Source organism: Homalodisca vitripennis, chromosome 4 (assembly GCF_021130785.1).
Source record: "Homalodisca vitripennis isolate AUS2020 chromosome 4, UT_GWSS_2.1, whole genome shotgun sequence".
NCBI lineage: Eukaryota > Metazoa > Arthropoda > Insecta > Hemiptera > Cicadellidae > Homalodisca > Homalodisca vitripennis.
Window position 1 is genome coordinate 135,904,567 of NC_060210.1, and position 16,792 is coordinate 135,921,358.

At 35.2% G+C, this 16,792-nt stretch overlaps 1 protein-coding gene across 6 annotated transcripts in view; it reads left to right on the plus strand.

Annotated features, from left to right (window-relative positions):
• Window positions 1-16,792, plus strand: part of LOC124360241 (rab GTPase-activating protein 1-like) — an 84,030-nt gene that overhangs the window by 64,677 nt on the left and 2,561 nt on the right. For 3 of the 6 annotated variants that reach the window (XM_046813677.1, XM_046813678.1, XM_046813681.1), the window contains 5 exons: window positions 3,799-3,905; window positions 6,363-6,446; window positions 14,662-14,721; window positions 15,299-15,457; window positions 16,496-16,735. In XM_046813677.1, the coding sequence (XP_046669633.1) occupies window positions 3,799-3,905; window positions 6,363-6,446; window positions 14,662-14,721; window positions 15,299-15,457; window positions 16,496-16,720 (635 nt within the window). In that variant the 3' untranslated portion in view covers window positions 16,721-16,735. Of the gene's footprint in view, window positions 1-3,798; window positions 3,906-6,362; window positions 6,447-14,661; window positions 14,722-15,298; window positions 15,458-15,987; window positions 16,213-16,495; window positions 16,736-16,792 lie in introns of those variants that run through there. The other 3 variants (XM_046813680.1, XM_046813682.1, XM_046813679.1) reach the window with 2 other exon arrangements.

The following is a 16,792-nucleotide window of genomic DNA, read 5'->3' on the forward strand; positions in this document are numbered from 1 at the left end:
ATAAAAAAAGTTATTGATCATGTGATTGAAAGAAACTCCTTTTTTCTGTCACCCAGAAAACATGCTGTTAACAATGATAACTGACGAAAGACTAGATATAAGAGAGTTAGGTTTCAGAAGAGTTTTGAAGGCAAGAAGTGTGGAAAATAACAGCAAATCGGCTGTAAGAATATCTCATACACCCACTCTTAAGTTTGAAGCTAAGGACTACAGTGAGCTCATCTGATTGGTCTAAATGCAAAGTTTCTCCTCCTCCTATGATGAGGAAATTAACAACGGAAACAATATCAACCTATTTGAGGAACCAAACTTTACCAGAGTTCATGAACTTTCCTTGCCACACACAAGCCGTGGAAAGGTGTGTTAAGTTAGTGACAGAAGCGTCGGACAAAGTGTGTGGTCAAGATAACAGAGATGGATTTATCAGAACCACATTGTTATCAAGGTCTGTCATGCCAAAATTAGAACATAAATCAGAGTTTAAACCTTCGACGTCATTCTAAGGTATGTAAACTTAGGGAAGCGTAGAACATGTAAATAATGTAAATACATTCAAACACACCCTATTTGGTTGGATGGTTGGGTAGGGTGTGGGTGGAACTCGAGTTGCAGCCACCTCCCCGTGGTGAGTTCTGGGTCATTCCACCAAAACATTGGTGAAATGGGCGAAGAGCTGCAAATCTGTGATGTTTTACTCTTTGAAGAAAAATTGTTATTTTCGTACAATTTTCTAATAATTACGATATTTCTTGAGAACCTTATATGTATCTAAATATTTTTATTGACGTTATGGACTTATAAACGTAATATATATACGGTAGTACAATAAAAAAAAAATTATCATAAGACGGTTTAAAATTTTGTTTGAAAATAGCAAAAAAGTACACTTTTACAAAACTTTAAGCTCGTTGCGCGAACTAAAGATTTTAAATAATATTTTTAAAATTATTTTTTCTCTTAATCAGCTCAAGAATACGCAACTTTTGAGCCCTATTAGAACTCGATACTCGAAAATTTAGTTTTTTCAGCCCACCCTACTGTATAATGGCTTCAAATATAAGAATTTACTCAGTATCGAAATTTTGAACAGTAATGTATTTACAAGTTAGCGAAGTCTTTCACTTTAGGAGCTAGAAATATTTCATTCTGTCTGTTTATCAGTCTGTCTATTTGTCAGTCTGTGTGCACAATATCTAGAAAATCAACTTTCCTACAGACTTTAAACTTTGCATGAAGCTTCATTTATATACATAAAACAATGAGTTTGATAATGGTGCCACAATACTTTTCTGGGTTTTAGCAAATACAAGTTTTACATTTGTCTTATGAGTAACCATGACGGCAACAAGAAAATAAGAATTAGTAAAAATACTGATTAAAAGTACATGAGATTTAAACATGTGACATTTTTATTGATAGATAATCTTTAACCTTTACATATGTTGGACCTCATACGACATCACCATGGCATCAGTTTTCTTCCATTTGCAGCCGGTCTGTGATGTCTTTTTCAACTGTTGCTATAATTGTATGGCAATCTCAGGACCTAATACTAACTGCTGAACAAAAACAATATTGTTACCTGCTGTTGTTTTTCTTTTTATTATTCAATGTGTTAACCTCACTTAGTGTTCTCCTCAAGGGAATATGTCGTTACCGGGCAGTACATTTCTATCTGATTCCGAAGTTATTGCCGAGTTAGAGAACAGTGACAAATCAAGTAATTGAGGAAATGAACATGATGGTGAAATCGTTCTGCCAACATTGGAAAATTTGTCAGGTAGTGAAAGCGATGAAAGCTCAGTAGGCCCAACCTTAAATAATGGTAATGGTGAAGATGGATTTCACAACTGTTGGGCAGTTTACGATGGACTTTCCACATTTTCCTTATAATTTAATAGATAGGTATAAAGAACCTAATTGAAATAAACCTGGGTATTTCAGACTTTATCATTTTTGTTTTTACTAATGAAATATTAAATGAAATTGTTGTTGAGACAAATCTTAAATCTACCTGGTCCACTTGGAAAATGTTTCCTTACAGGAAATAAATATTTTCTTATTAATAAATAAAGGTGCTAACATGACCGGAATGAACTTCCACATATAGGTACTACCCTTGTGCTTGCACGCACTATTCATTAGTATGAGAGGATCATCAAATATAACCCTTTCAAACATTCCTAGGATAGTTTATGGCCAATGGAAGATATTACCATCTCTAGGATCACTTCCATATCATTGAATACCTTAAGTTTTGGGCTGCAGAAGTCAAAGTGAAATAGTTTATTATTGCAAGTGTGAGTGATAACACCAATATTTGTAAAAAAATTCTTTGTAACTTGGTTGAGAAGTTCCTAAGATTTCAGTAGTTGCTTTTAAAACACTTAAGGCCAAAATTCAACAGCAAATAATAAAAGTCTGGAAATAAGCCATCGCCCTAAAGGTGTTAATGACTCTTCTGTGCTATTTTTGTATTGGTTCTAAATTTAATCTCCGATGTCCAGATTATTCCCTATTCTGATAGTCCAGCACCATATTAGTACATATATTGTAGGTTTTACTTAGATATTTGTTTATTAGACTATTTATTTAATTACAATGTAATATGACATTTATATTCTACATGTCTAGGAATCGTAAATACCTCTAGACATTAATATTTTATAGTAATATTAGTATATAATTTATCAATACAGTGGTTTAATATAGAAATAGAGATGCTGTGCTAAATTTTTAATTGGCTAGGTGACTTTAAAATAATTTAGATAATAAAATATTTAAAATAAGATAACAATGAAAATAAAAAGCAGAAACCTTAATTTACCAGAGCTGAGTGCATTACACATACTAGGATCTTCTGCACATGATTTCTAAAAGTATAATAACCATTTAAGTTAAGAGAGGTATACCCATACATCATGAAGCTTACTCGCTGTAAAGAGACTAAGTACACAGAGTAAGATGTGGTTGTAGCCTCCATCATTGCTGTTTTAGGGTCTGCAACCTGTGACGCAGAAGATTGTTTTGTTCTGTTACATGCTTGTCACAGGATATAAGACGTGTCTGTGTGTAATACATCTACCTTAGTCTTGTTCTGGGATTGCTGATATTAATCTTATATTTTTCTTCTTACGTCTTGAATCTATCACTTAAAAATATATTTGCGTAATGTATTTTGCATGATTACGTCATTGTTAAGCCCACACTAAAAAATCAATGTAGGCTTACACATATAAACACTGTAATAAACACAATAAATTTAAATGTTATCATCAAATTAAGTAATAAAGTATGGCTTAAAGTATAATGGAAGTATATCCAAGTCGAGTATTGTTCATGGATTGGTTGGTTTATATGATTTACGTTCAAGGTCAAAGCTGTATAATCCTTTCAGTTATCTCTCACTCATGTTGACCGCTTTGGTGTTATTTCCATTGTTGATGGTCTCTGAAGATCATGGTTTCGTTCAAAATATTGTTTTCACTAGTACATTAACTAGTATATTTCGATTTCCTCTAATATGTTTACTCCTTGTCTTTTGTGGACATGATCGTTATTTCTAAATTTTCTATGATGCGTGTATAAAAATTTTTTAGACGTTTGGGGAATTTAGATTATCTTATGATTTTCGAAGGGTTGAACTGACTGAAATGGTCTCTTAAGCGAGTTTTAGATGTTCTGCCCTTATAACTTCATCAGTCTGTCTATAAACATCTGAATGTGATAGACTAAATTAATACTTGTTGTTTGATTGTCTTTATGTTCTTTATGTTTCTATGTGTTGTTGTATTTCAGCTCACCAAGATAAAGATGACCAGTATGACAATGAGGTCGAGAGGCTCAAAACCAATCTGCAGCGAACTGAGGATGAGAAGAAACGGCTGGAAGAAGAATTGTCAAAGGTGAGGAAATGAGAGATATTCATACAGCTGGATCATAAGCTAAGAGAACAACCAAGGGTGAAGCATGAATTCTTGTCTGGTCAGTTTCCAGTTAGAATAGGAAATTTATGGAGTTCTGTAATCCAGCCCAAATAAAACTGTCTGAAGATAAAAATGTGAAATTGTTACAGTATGTAAATGAGCTATTGCCTCAGTGAGTAATCGTTTTTCTTCATTTCTGACTTTAACTAAAGACAATTTTTTTATAAAAATATAATTAAAAAATATTGTGTTTTAAATATTTTTGTTAGTTAAAGTATTTTTTTATAAATGATGAACACGTCACTCAATAATGCTTAGCTCATGTAAATTTTAAATGTTAACCTTAGTCATTAGAGCCTGATTACAAAGTGTTTAAATTTCCTATTTCTTAATGGCCATACATTGAACAAAAAAATATTTTCAATCCAAAAATTGATTGTACTACCTTAATTCCTTCTGAGCTTAGTATGCAATGTGTTGATGTTCATATAGCATGCTGTGTCTTAAGATCTTCAGATGTGTCCTCTTGTGGCAAAAACTTTAACCATTTTGGGATTAATTAAAAAGTGCTAATTTCTCCATGCAGTTTTTTTGTATTTAAATGTTCAATTAAATAAGTTTTATATTACTCACACTTATTTTTAAATAGGGTAGTGCATGATTTTGTATTATTAGTCCCTAAATGTAGAGTAAAAGAAGGTATAAAACAATGGTTTTTGTTACACCATTATAATACTTAACCATTATTTTGTTTTACTTTCTATTTTAATACTTAAAACAAATATTTTGTCGTTCTTTTAATCTAAAATCGATAGTTTAAAGTGAAAGTGATTTGAAATCATTTTTTTAAATTGAATATGTGTATCATTTCTTTTGTTTTGTACTATTATTTATATTCAAATAAACTAAAAAATAAAATTTATTGCAATTTACACTCATATTTCCAACAGATGAAAAACTAAAACAAACTTGTATTACAATGAAAACAACAATAAAGAACAAAGAATCTGATTCACAGTGAATCGACAAGTTTGTTTACATCAGCAGACAATTCACTCAGCTGGAACTCGTGTTGCTCGTCAACAAACCAGTAAATTCACTATAAAAAAATGGCTGCACTATTGTTCAAACTATTCCTAAGGGTAGCAGCACAATGCAGAGCTAGTAGAACCCACCAAACTAATCTCTTACATCAGTAAAATGAGACGTTAGTACGCCAGCCGTGCAGTGCCTGTGATTCGTGCAGAAAGGGTTAACTATTCCATCCAAATCATTATATAATATTAGAAGACTGATTGCTATATTTATTTTCTTTCTAAATATTGTTTTGGTTTCTAAAAATAGACAGTATTCATCAGGTTGCTAACAGATGACAGCAGTTATGGCAGCATCAGTAAACAGCGTAGCATGGCTTGTTTATATGGACATTATTTGTTGGCATTTTACCTTAGTAGTAATTACTACACGTATTCTCAGAATTCTATTCTCAACTAATAATCCATAACTAAGTATGTGACTACAACTTCGAATGGAAGCTGTACAGTGACCATTGATTTATTTAACAAGTCTGTACATAGTATCTCTGTACAGGAACGTATTGATGAGTGTTTCATTCAGATAAAAAAATAGAGAAGTAAATGGTACGATGTTTCTATTGTTCTTATATGTGAATAGTACATAATTTTTTAAATAAATCCGAAATTTAATTGTGCATAAAAATCTTATTAGTCTTTTTGATGGCAAATAACTTTTTCCAGTGAATTGTAAAACATACAAGACTTTTTTGAGGATCTGAACTGTTTAATAAATTGTTCTTATATAGTATTTCGGACATTTGCCATCATTACTTTGTTATAAAATAAACACAACATTTTGTGGATTGAACTCTACCCTGTTCCGCAGGTTAAAAAATGTAATACATAAACACGCATTAAAATCCTTTAATTTTGCAGCAATGGACTGCCACTTGTATTATGAAAAGATATGTTTTACACCCGACTTTTACACAAAAAGTCCAGACTGCGAGAAAATGAACCCAGGCATTGTCACTGCACAGTTATTTAACACTACTATTTAACAATTTTGTTATTATTAGCTGTTTCCACAACTGTTTGAATAGGAAAAAATATTTGTGAATACTTCATTTACTGTGATCATTCTAGTATATCCAGGCAATCAAATTGAAACAAAAGACTTTGTGCTTTATTGTTTTTAAATAATTGTTTTAAATTCGTCAAATATGAAATTTGGCCTCTTTTTTGTAACATGTGTATGTTTGTAACATATCTAGACCTATTGGATATGATTCCTTGAGTTGAAAAATGTAATGTTTTAATCAGAGGCTGGAATGGATTTTATTTTTAAACCACATTCTAAGCTAGTTAATCGAAATAATAATTTATCTATATATAAAAATGTTTTGGAATGTTATTTAAGGTGAAGGAAATATTGAAGAAAGAAGTTCAAAAGGCTGAGAATGACAGCAACCGTCACATATCAATTATTTCGGAATATAAGCAGGTAAGTTTTGTGCAACTTAAATATTTTTTAACCTAGTAATAAACCTATAGGTCAACCGCTATTAAAGAAACCTGCGCAGAAGCAAATTTCTGAGCAGTACCGCTCAGGAGGGGCCCCCCTCCGGCGGGGAGTTGGGGTGGGGAGTGGGATCTTGCACCTTCTTGTATCTGTTTATCAGCTGTGTGGATCGTATCTCGTTCTTACAGTTTTGTTTACAGTGCAGCTACTTTACCTGTTCTATAACTATATATTTTTGTGTGTAGGCATATACAAGTAGTGTCGAAGTCTAAGCGTAAAATATTAATTAAACGGATTAATGTAGTCATAGATGTATCCAGGAAGCATTGTTGTTTTGAGGTTAGCCGTGCAGTGCAGTGGCAGTGGCCATTAGAGATGTGTCGTTCAATTCGAACGGGTCAGTTAGGCGAACGAGTGATCCGGATCAGAGTGTTTCACAAGACCCGTTCACTTTGAAAGTTTTGTTCAATTTTGCCTCACAACTGAATAAATTTGATACTTTTTTCCAAATCAAGTATATGAAATGAAATGAAAATAGTTTATTTTCCCAAAAATAGTACAATAAAACACATATACGAGTACATATACACGTAGTGCAACAAACGTATGCACATACATACAATGTCTGAAACCATGTATCAGAGTGTAACAATATGGAACTTATACGTAGTTTGTTATTTCTTATTATATAAACCTTGTAGTAATTCTATTTAATTCAATTAAAATTTGAAAAAAGAAGAGTAGTATTAACTGGAAAGAGCCTACGTGGGCCTAGGGCCTGTGCTAGGTTCTGGTCGTGAATATTGGAACTCAAAACTAATAATAGAACAAATGATATTATAATTTTTTTAAATAGTAGTTTTGTAATTTTTTAGATGAATAAATGGTTATAGAATGTATTTTTATTCCGGCTAATGACAACAGTGACCACGCAGGCAATTGATAAGTCACATTGATAATGATACGTAACCGAGTATAAATCTAGTTTTGCTGCACTTTCGTATGAAATATTAGTTATGGTAATTATAGTGAAGGACAAACCGAATAACAATAAATAGTGAGGAAGGCTTAAAAGTTCAGCGATAATAAGGGACAACAAGTCTATATAATTCTTCGCCATCTAACGATAGTAACCAATCCTTCACGCGTTTTTTAAACCAGTAAAGATTAGGTAATTGAAACACATAAACGAAGTTGTAACTCAAACACACGTTACGGCACAAAACATGAGAAATATAATACAAATTTGTTACGCTGAATGTTTTTTTAATATAGAAACTGTAATGCCGACTTGATGCGAGTATCGTGTGTTATGAGTATAAGTTGTCAACGCAAAAAGAGTATGAAAATTAGTGTATAAGTAAATAAGAATTGCTTTGATAAACAAATGTCTTATAGTCATTAGTTTTGCCTCGAAAAAAGTAATTCTGAAGAATATGTTGTACTCTTAAAGAACATTATTTTTAGTATTGTTGTCTGTTCAATAAAATTAATGGCTCAAGAATAGTTTTGAAAGCAGCACCATAGACTATAATACCAAATGAAAGTTGGGATTGAACGAAAGCAAAATAGGCCACTTTAATTTCCTTATCTGTGAGTACTTCTCGTAATTATCTGAAGACAAAAATGTACTTGCGGATTCTATTTTTCACAAAATTAATGTGTTTTGACACATTCACATTATGATGTGATTTTTTAAAATATATTTGCATGTATTGAATCGTGTCCAGTAGCGAAATTTCCTCTCAAACTGGATACGTAATGTATAACCTTTTGTAACAGTGCATAAGTTGAAGGTCGAATTAAGCCTATAAGATCGGTCATCGAAAAAAATTGTTATATTTGAGCCATTAGAGTTCGCCAAGTTCTGACCCACATTAGTAAAGAATTCATTAAATTCGTTGGCTACTTCAAGCTTAATTTTGTCATTGAATAATTTGGTATTTGGCAAATATTTATTTAGCTGGAAAGAAACTTTGTTAACCTCTACCACTCAATTTATTTACAACCCCCCCCCCCAAAAAAAAAAAATTTTTTAAATCCCCATTAGCTCGATCGAATTTATCACAAAAATAATATTTTTTAGTTGCTTTAAATTTCTGCTTAAAATATTCCTGTAATTTACATAGCGGGGTTTAAGCTCCACATTAAATGGTTGCTTTTCCACCAATTTCATTAATTTATTTCTTTCTCTTATAGCTTGGACTAAATCTGAAGTAATCCATGTTTTAGCTTTTTTGACCTGGTTTTAAATTTATTCGACTGGCTATTGAAATTGTAATAATATTCTGAAGTTGTAGTGCAAAAACATTTACATTACTGCTGTTAATAATTGATTGCCAATTAGCATTTAAAAGGCTATCATGTGGTAACACATGGTCGATATAGATGCGATGTGCAGGGTCGATCTGAGAGGAGGCGTTCCGTGCAGTAGTGTGCATAATATTATTTTAATGAATCGTTAAAACTTATAGTCAGCCTGGGTATTATGAAAAGTGGAGGGAACTTAATCGGTTAAATGTATAAAATGTGTTATTTATAAAAATAAATTATTTTCAAACGAGCAATGTGTCTGTTTGGCGTTTAGTAATTTATTGAAACATTTATAGTGAAATAACCTTATGATAAATCAAAGGCATATCAATCAACTATGTCCATTGTTCATAAGTATTAACATTTAAAACATTTAGTAATGTATATAGTAACATACAATTATTTTTTTAATCAGTATAATAACATAGTAGTGTAATAATATATATTTACATTTACTAGATTCCTGAAACAATATATTTATTGTTATATATCTATCCATTTACTGTAAGATATGTTGTTTATTCCTATATTCAAACACTTTTTTACAAGCGGATCCTTTCGTTCACTTGGTCATTCTGTTCAGTCTTTCATTTTGTTGAACATGATGACCGGTAAAACGCGCTCTAGCGGGAAGGCTTAGTAACTCTGTAATGACCAGTTCAACTGAACGGGTCGCAGCAGTGAACGATACCGACTGAGTCAGATTAGTCAGCTGATCAAATAGAGTAAGCGCCGAGCAGTGGTGGGGATACTTGGAGGGGTATTTACCCCACCCTGCGTGAACTCAAATCAACCAAGGGTTTTTTGTTAGCGGTTTACCTATAGAAGTATAGTTTATTGCTCAAAGTCTTTTGTAAGCATTTAATTAATAATTAGTACAGCTTTATACTCCAAATCAAAGGATGACTGATATCCCTGCTATGTACAACTTCAGGATATGTAATGTAAAAAAGACATTTTAAGCCTTTTTACTCATAAAGGTCTACCACTTGTATTATGAAAGGCCATAAGGGCTTTTTACTCAGAATCATACCATTGATTCTGATGAGGAGTGATTTTGATGACTTCCGCTCAGCTCTGAAACCATATTAAGAAAAACACACAAATCAATTTAATATCCAAGTCAAATTTTCCTATGTGGTTCTCAATGAAATTTAAATGATTTAACAATAAAAAACATTTTAACCCATTGCGGATAAATGACGAGCTGGGCTCGTCACGCAGCGGCCGGGCCTAACGATGCACGTCATATTTGCACGATGACGAGCTCAGGTCGCAAAAGCGATCTGCTTTTAAGTTTCCCTCCAAATAGTTCTATTAGTGTCTGATAGATCGGGCGATCGTCTTCACTTGTCAACTAAGATTGTTTAACAACGGTCTATGTTTAGAGTTTTCAAAAGTTTTATAAATATCCTACAGATCGCAGTTGTATGGCGAAGTTGAAAAATCATTCATATGAGTTTACTCTCTGCTTTTTAGCACTTCTGATTGGGTGTTTTCCTCAGTTGTTATTATAATACTTTGAGGTTAGTGACACAACTAATCGATGCAGACGTACATGTTGGCGGGTTTAGTCTAGACAATGGCCCGGATGTTGTAATCGCTTCGCCCGAGCCGCTTTATTTAGACTATGATTCAGACATCATCCCTGTCACCCCGGAACCTTGCTCGCGTTTTATCGTTCCTACATCACGGATACCCCAGCAAGTCCATGTTCCATCTGAACGAATACCTTCACAGCTGAATTTTCTAGTATACAATAGCGAGCGATACGATGTGGCGCACCATTGCTGTTCGTGCGGCCGCTGCCGTAGATTAATTCGTGCCCGGTGCCCGAGCGCCAAAACAATATGATCCGCAATGGGTTAAGCAGATTTTTATTTACTTAACTAACAAAATCCGATTTTCAAATCCACAGAATCTTCAACAAGATTCGGATTTGACAATTGAATCTATGGAGATTCATTACATCATTATTTCTCGGCAGTACACAAATAAGCGATTATTAAAATGATTTTTTGCAGTAAATTCTAGTACTTTTGTAAATATTTTACTAGACTAGATGCAGTTACTATTTTCTGTATTTATGTTTGTGCATCGTTGCAAGTCTGCTGCATCTATTTGCGGAAGACTGCTGATCACCAGTATGCAAATTACTAAATTGCTAAAACGTGATTTTGTCATAATTTGTTTATGAAATATATAGATCGCCTAATTACTAAATTATCATGATTTTATTAATAATATCTGGCATTAACACATTCACTGCTGCCAGAAAAATACGTAAAATACAAGCCCATGCTGAAAATATTTTTTTTAGGTTTTACTTACCATTATTATGTGGAGACTTCATATGCACCAATCAATGATGTGTATATGTCCATATATACATATATACAGCAACAATATAGTAGCGGCACCGGAAGGTGCCGGCCGCCACTCGGCAGGTCAGATGCCATTGGACACCCGACGGTGTCAGTCGCGTCCGTCACTTTCCACGCACAACACTTTTCACTGTTCAAATTGTTTACAGTATTCATTCATTTGTAACCGTCATACACACAATTATATACAATATTTACAATATTTCCACTTTTTCCTGCCTCATTTTCTTTCCTACTCATGATACTTGTCGAAGCATCTCAGTGCACATAGGCCAGGTTCGCCAGGGCACTGGGCACAAAAGAAAAGGGTCATGGTTCTTTTCTTTGTCTTTGAGCATTCTCTGCATCGTTTTCTCTTCATCCTTTCTCCTGTGGTTATGTCAGGTGTGTCCATTTTTGACAATACGTGTCTGACAGTTGTTTGTTGTCTAGGCCGGAGTGGAGGTGTGATTGCGTTTGCTGCAGGCAAAAGCATGTTGATGATGGACAATCTAAAGTGGTACAGCGATCTTTTCCTTGGGTTGGTTTGTAAATAAAGTTTGAAGGAGTTCACCAACAACGTCCTGAAGGAAATGGACGAAGATCTTTTTGTACCAGCGAATTGATTTGTGTGTTCGAAGGCATAATAGCTCATAAGCTGATCATTTCGGTCCACACCTTCATATGGGCGTTTTGTACTGTATTATGGGCAGAGGCTTTTGGCGAGGTTGGTTATACCTATTCATTGAGATTGCCCAATCATTCTCAAACTCTGTGGATAGGTACAACACCTTACGCTTGTCGCACCATTTTGCTATCAAAACACCATTGGCGTACCGTTCTGGCCTTTTCTCCTCTGGCAAGACGAGCTGTCTTGAGATCTAGCGGAACAGTGCTTTCGGTCTGAGCGCATTGTGCCGGTGCAGTAGGTTTTCTCACTCAGTAACTTGGTTGCAAGGGGTAACTGATATAATAATTATCCATATACAATGAATGGCCCACCCCAAGCATTCCCCTCATCAAATACTTGACTACTTTTGCTAGCATGACCTTTTCCTCCAAGTTCACCTCCCTTCCCAGAATACACAGTGAAACTTACACAAAGTCCATCCGGTTCACATAACGAGTAAATCTTGATACCATATTTATGGCGCTTTCCTTGAATGTATTGTCGAAAGTGCAGACGTCCTCTCCATAGCACCATTCCTTCATCAATCGACAACTCTCGACTTGGGTAGTAGATGGTTTTCATCTTTTGATTGAAATAGTCAATCAAAAGCCTGACTTTGTAGAGGCGATCATCAGGTACAGTCTCTTCGTCACTTTCATAAAAATTTTAAACATCTTAGGATCAGGAGAAATCTGTCTCTGCTCATTTGGGATCTCACGAATCCAAAATTAAACATACGATCAGTTTTCCAGTAATCGTTTAGACGATTGATTTTTACAGTTCCCATGTGAAAGATTAGCCCGATAAATTTTTTTCAGTTCAGCCACTGTCAGTTCCTGCCAATTATTTATTCTTGATTTTATTTTGAGGTTAGGGGAAAATAATATTTCCCAGGCATTTTTGTTAGTGGCAGACACAATTTTTTCCAACAAGGTATCATCAAGTAGTAAAAAAAAACCAATCGATAGGATCGTTTGTTCCGGGGGCAGGTACAAGCAATTTGTTTTCTTTGTGAAAGGGAATTCTTCGCATACCTGCAGTACGAAGTGACCATATTGGGTCAGAAATCACTTGATCAGCTTCCTGGTCATCCGTGTCCTCATCCTCGATGTCCACAGGCGCCACCACATTGACAATAGGCGGCGCGTCAAGCTGGGCTTGGTCAATGTCACTCTCCGGGCCGGCAGACGCCACAGAATCGTCAGAACTACTTTCCACATCACTCTCACTCAAATAGTGTCTTATTTGGCTAGAACTAGGACCATCCATTGTTCACAACGAAGTTCACAAGCCCCTACAACTATAACAATACACCAAACACACAGATTAGCCGAATGAACTCAACCCGAACCACGTGGAACAACAAACAAGGGTACTCTACACGCGGCGCGAAATATACCTTCCTCACGCAGAAGCTGAAACAGCACTGACGTTGTGAAATCTAGAAGGTGGCGTGACACCGTCCGGTGCCGAACGCACCCCGAGGACACCCGAAGCGCGGCACCGTGCGGTGCCAGCCGCATTCAATGTGTTAAGTTAGTATTTTCTATATTTATGTTTGTGCCATAAAACGCGTCTACTGCGTCTATGCACGGATATTAGCTACTCAAGAGGAAACAAACAGATAGATAATCTCTTAATTTTTTATGTTGGAATTTTTGTAGTTGTATAAAATATTTTTTCTATAAGTATATTGTTTTTATTTTAATATTTTTATCATGACTAGGGGTGGTTTGAATTTCAAAACCTTTCAAGTTTAAAATACATTTTTAAGTGAAATACATGTATGCCCATATTCTTTTTCAGATTAAAGACATATATTCTGGAAGCCCATGTTATTATATATCACATTCATAAATTGAAGTAGAAGGTAGGGATGTGACTTAGTTCCTAAAATATAGCTGTTTGCAAATCCCTTTAAAGTAAATAGGTATTCTTGGATTACTTTATATTACGACAGTTTTTAAAGGGTTAAGAATAGCCTAAATTGGATTGGTGATAATTTTGGTTAAAACGTACTTAGGCTAAAAACCTATTAGGATTAAAAATTCTGGATTTGCCCATAACAGTAGTGGGCCAAACATAATATTTCTGCTGGTTTACTCAGGTATTATAAAAATCTGTTACTCTGTAAGCTACTTAATTGTAATGCCTTCCCTAAATGTCTGAAAGAAAGACTTTGTTGTTTTTATCTATAAATCTCAAAATTCTGAGAATTCTTTTATTGTCCTATCATAATGCAGCCAACCTTAACCAAGATCTTGGAATAGATTATTTTGGATATCTTATGTGTTAAAGAATATCATTGAAGGGCAGCAGGTTTTCTCATGTGGAAGTCATGACAACTAACCACATTCTGTGGCAACACTTCAGATTGACAGCGTCTATCAGGATTTCTTGAAGATTTCTAATAGCGATAGTTACAATCCCCCCCCCCCCATCACCTCAAAAACTAGAAAGAAGGTTATGGTGACATTGTGAAAGGATCTTAACATATCTGATTGCTGTCTGGCAGGCAGATATTTGGTGGTAAAAACTAGTGTCTGCTAGAGAATGTCCACACTTGAGTCCTTAACATAGCAACATAGTTTATCTGCCAATAAAAGGCACCTAATATTGAACCTTGAGGCACTCCTCACTGAGCTTCTTAACAAATTTAATTTACAGTGATGTTTTCAGTTATTTGTTCTTAGAATTCTATTTCTTAATTTTATAGCTGGTTCGTTCTATACTCTTGCACCAAAAGTTTTTTGGCATATTGGATTTGCTAAATAGATTATGATTCAGGTGGTTACTTTTACCGTTTTCACATGAGTTTTACTGTAATTATTATTTCAATTTTCTTTTACAGATATGTCAAAGACTGGACTGTGAGCAGTTGGCAGCTAAGGCAGCTCTAGATCAGCTTAAGGTAGGTATAGTCTTATTGTAACGTTAATATGAATAAAGAGAAGACAATATGGAATTGTTGTTAAAAAAATTATTTTTGTTTTTGTGTACAAATGTGTCAATAGCTAATTAACTGTAACTAAGTCTTAATTTCAGTGTTAGACTATCTATAAAATAAAACTGTGAGTAATAAAATATATTGTACATCTTAACCTCAGATCTCATCGCTTAGTGCAAATTGCTTTGTTTTCAGCACTTTTCAAGTCTTTTTAAATTCTAGAGTTTCATGACTCACGAAAGTATCTACTATTATAGGCAGTATTTTTTAAGAAAACTTACAACACAAAAATAATGTGGGAAATATATGTTTATTAAAAATATGACAATGTGAATTTATTTATTGATGAAGTATGTGTGTATTGTATCCAGCAACGTGGAACCTTGCAAATAATCTCTTAATTTTTTTCAGTCAATTCTGGATTTATGAATAGATTAGCACTGTGAGTCTTATTGATTGAGCTAAGAAACATAGCTTTGTCACTAAACAAATTGTACAAAATATTGTTTATTTTTATAGTTGATGATTTTTGCCATGTTAGGTGAAGGTGGCGGGTTGTGAGCGTTGCAGAGATGCAGCAAACTCATCCGTGAGTCAGGCTGCAGGAGACGAGGCCAGTCTCACTCAGAGGATCAAGGAGTTGGAACTGGAGTTGGCCAGGACCAAATTGTCACAGGTGGAGGCGGAGTGTCGCAACCAAGTGAGTCCGATCACCAGAGTCTCAAATGCTTTAGTATTGCACTTGCAGTGGTACAAAATACTTGTTACAATACATCTGAAATTCTTAGAAAGTAGTTTGCTTCTGTGGTTTTGTTGTTAATTTGCACAAATTTTATTATCAAAATTGTCAGGTTTAAAACTTTGATAGCTTATAAATCATCAGATTCTTTGTTAAGTACTGGGTTGTATTATTATGGATCCAGATGTTTAGTAGGCCACATGAATATTGATAGCAGTAAAATTATTGCTAGGTAATAAAGATCAAATCAGAAATGCATGTCCGTACATGCTAAAAACCTGAAATAATGAGTATCAGATATAGCCCTTATTTGTTGAAAAATATCGTATGATTCCATCATATTACATGTTACTGTTTGTTGTAGGACCTGACTCATCATTTGGCTACAACAGTGGGAGAACTGCAAGCACTCTCTGCTCACAATGCCTGGCCTCCCTGGCTCCATAAGCCACTGAGCGATAACTTTGATGGTAACAGAATGTTTGTTGTAGGACCTGACCCATCAGTTGGCTACAACAGTGGGAGAACTGCAAGCACTCTCTGCTCACAATGCCTGGCCTCCCTGGCTCCATAAGCCACTGAGCGATAACTTTGATGATAACAGAATGTTTGTTGTAGGACCTGACCCATCAGTTGGCTACAACAGTGGGAGAACTGCAAGCACTCTCTGCTCACATTGCCTGGCCTCCCTGGCTCCATAAGCCACTGAGCGATAACTTTGATGGTAACAGAATGTTTGTTGTAGGACCTGACCCATCAATTGGCTGCAACAGTGGGAGAACTGCAAGCCAACTCTGCTCACAATGCCTGGCCTCCCTGGCTCCACAAGACACTGAGCGATAACTTTGATGGTAACAAAATGTTTGTTGTAGGACCTGACCCATCAGTTGGCTGCAACAGTGGGAGAACTGCAAGCACTCTCTACTCGCAATGCCTGGCCTCCCTGGCTCCACAAGACACTGAGCGATAACTTTGATGGTAACAGAATGTTTGTTGTAGGACCTGACCCATCAGTTGGCTGCAACAGTGGGAGAACTACAAGCACTCTCTGCTCGCAATGCCTGGCCTCCCTGGTTCCACAAGACACTGAACGATAACTTTGATGGTAACAGAATGTTTGTTGTAGGACCTGACCCATCAGTTGGCTGCAACAGTGGGAGAACTGCAAGCACTCTCTGCTCGCAATGCCTGGCCTCCCTGGCTCCACAAGACACTGAGCGATGACTTTGATGGTAACAGAATGTTTGTTGTAGGACCTGACCCATCAGTTGGCTGCAACAGTGGGAGAACTGCAAG